The following is a 2,091-nucleotide window of genomic DNA, read 5'->3' on the forward strand; positions in this document are numbered from 1 at the left end:
TAAAGGTACGGGTACGGGTACGGGTTCAGGTCCAGGCCGTGGTCGTGGTCGTGGTTATACAGGCAAAGGCAAAACCCCACTCAAACGTCAAATCCACTTTGGGAACGTGCCCGGCACGTCTACGCCGCTGAACAACCTCAGGCCTCAACAAGTCAAGCAGCTGAAAAAGGTAGACAACCTCATCCATGCCATCGATCAGAAGTCCAAGAAAATTGCTCAGGACAATAGCTTGACCCCTGAGCAAAAACGCGAAAAGCAAGGCGTGCTCACGCGTGGGCGTACCAAGTACAAGGTGATGCGAAACGACATCCTCAACAGTTAGACCATATAAAAAGGACCGTCGACCCGTCCGACCCACCCTGATTCGTCACTCGACCTCGTCATGAAACGACAACACGGAGGACGTGCCGCTCCTGCCTCTAAAGCCGCGCGCGAAGATGCCGCCCCCTTGAAAGTACACAAAGGGACCGTGGTCGATTTGTTTAAACGACTGCCCATCGACGTCACGTGCGAAAAATCCAAATGGGAAGTCTACTCGCAAGCCACGGCGGCCGTGGACCCTTTGGAAATCACCGTGGACCGAACCCGTACCTGGATCGACATGACCAAGATCCTGCTGGAATTCGACGTGGAATTTCTCGACGGACCCAATGGTGCACTCCTGACCAATACCTCGTCGGCCGTTCCCATCACCAACGTGGCTCACTCTCTCATCAAACAAATTCAACTGACTATTAACAAAGGAGCCGTGACCGTCAACGCCGACCACTACCATCTCGAAGCTTACTTCGATCGGCTGCTGAACTATTCTGAAGAAGAAAAGAAATCCCTGCTGTCCCTAGAAGGATGGGCCACGGATACTCCCGACAAGTTTGATCAGCTCAATCCCAACGACTTGGCCATTGCCGATCCCGCTGCGTGGGCTGCAGGTGCCAACAACGTTGGACCTCCCACGGTCGGCGAAATAGGAGACGCCATCCGTGCCGCATTCAACCGCGTCACGCCTAACCAAGGCGCCAAGGAACGCGTTGGATTGTGCTGCCAAGGTCGAGCCGTCAAGTTCATCCTCAGACCCGTCATCCCCCTCTTCTCCAGCCAGCGCTACTTGACTCCTGGCTGTGAATTGAAATTCAGAATCCAATGGAACCCTCGAGAATTGGTCATGATGAATGGTCCCACCGTGGGAGCTACAGCCATTACCCACGCTAACGCCACCTACAGAATAGTCAACTATTCTCCCAAGTTGCACATTCGTCACGTGGACGTCAACAGTGAATTGCACATCAAGATGGAAGCTGCCATGTTGGAAAACCAAGACATTGCCCTCTACCCTTACTTCACCAACAGAACCGTCACCCACACCGTTCCCAATGGTCGACGACGGGCTCAGATGCACAACGTGTTTCAGGGGTACCGACCCAACTACATGATCATTGGATTTCAGCGAGGTGCTGCCTTCGATGGGGACCTGGCTCATTCTCCTTACAACTTCTGCGACATGCATCAATCGTCCCTTCGCGTGACCGTCGACGGAGAAGAAATTCCCCATCAGCGATTGGACCTGACCTCGCATCATAAGGAAGAAGGTTTCAATACCCTTCTTCAGTTCTCAGGACGTGGCATCGACTCTGCACCCACCGGCATCGATCGAAAAGGGTATAAGGACGGCAATTACCTCATCCTCTACAACTTCAACCCCGACGGCGAACAAAACTTTGGCTACAGCTACGCTCGAAACGTAGGCAACGTCAACATCGACGTCGACTTCTCAGCCAACACAGCCGACAACACTACCATGGTCGTCAGCGGATACTTTGAACAAGAAACGTGGTTGGATGGTAACAAGAACGCTTCCCAGAGATACAGCTACTAGATCATGAACAGCAAGAGTCAACTCCTCACCTCCCAAATCAACACGGTCGCATCGTACCCTCCCAATTATCACGAGCACCCCACGTACTCCTACGTCGGCACTCAAGGCGCCGACCAAGCTCTGACCCTCCTCAAGAAGTACCGCGATGGGCAAGCCCCGCCCCGCCCTTGGGGCATGGTGTTCAATACCGACCCCATCGACAAGCCCGGTCAACATTG

At 53.6% G+C, this 2,091-nt stretch overlaps 1 protein-coding gene across 1 annotated transcript; it reads left to right on the forward strand.

The window, feature by feature from the left end:
- The first annotated feature begins 382 nt into the window (after nucleotides 1–382).
- On the forward strand, nucleotides 383–1,873 carry LOC148906258 (uncharacterized protein F54H12.2-like). Its single transcript, XM_089037708.1, has one exon. The coding sequence runs from the start codon at nucleotides 383–385 to the stop codon at nucleotides 1,871–1,873; it is 1,491 nt and encodes a 496-aa protein (XP_088893834.1).
- The last annotated feature ends 218 nt before the right edge of the window (nucleotides 1,874–2,091 follow it).

Source organism: Actinia tenebrosa, unplaced genomic scaffold, assembly GCF_029948245.1.
Source record: "Actinia tenebrosa isolate PJP-AT-01 unplaced genomic scaffold, QUT_ActTen_1.0 PGA_scaffold5__44_contigs__length_20552954, whole genome shotgun sequence".
NCBI classification, from domain to species: domain Eukaryota; kingdom Metazoa; phylum Cnidaria; class Anthozoa; order Actiniaria; family Actiniidae; genus Actinia; species Actinia tenebrosa.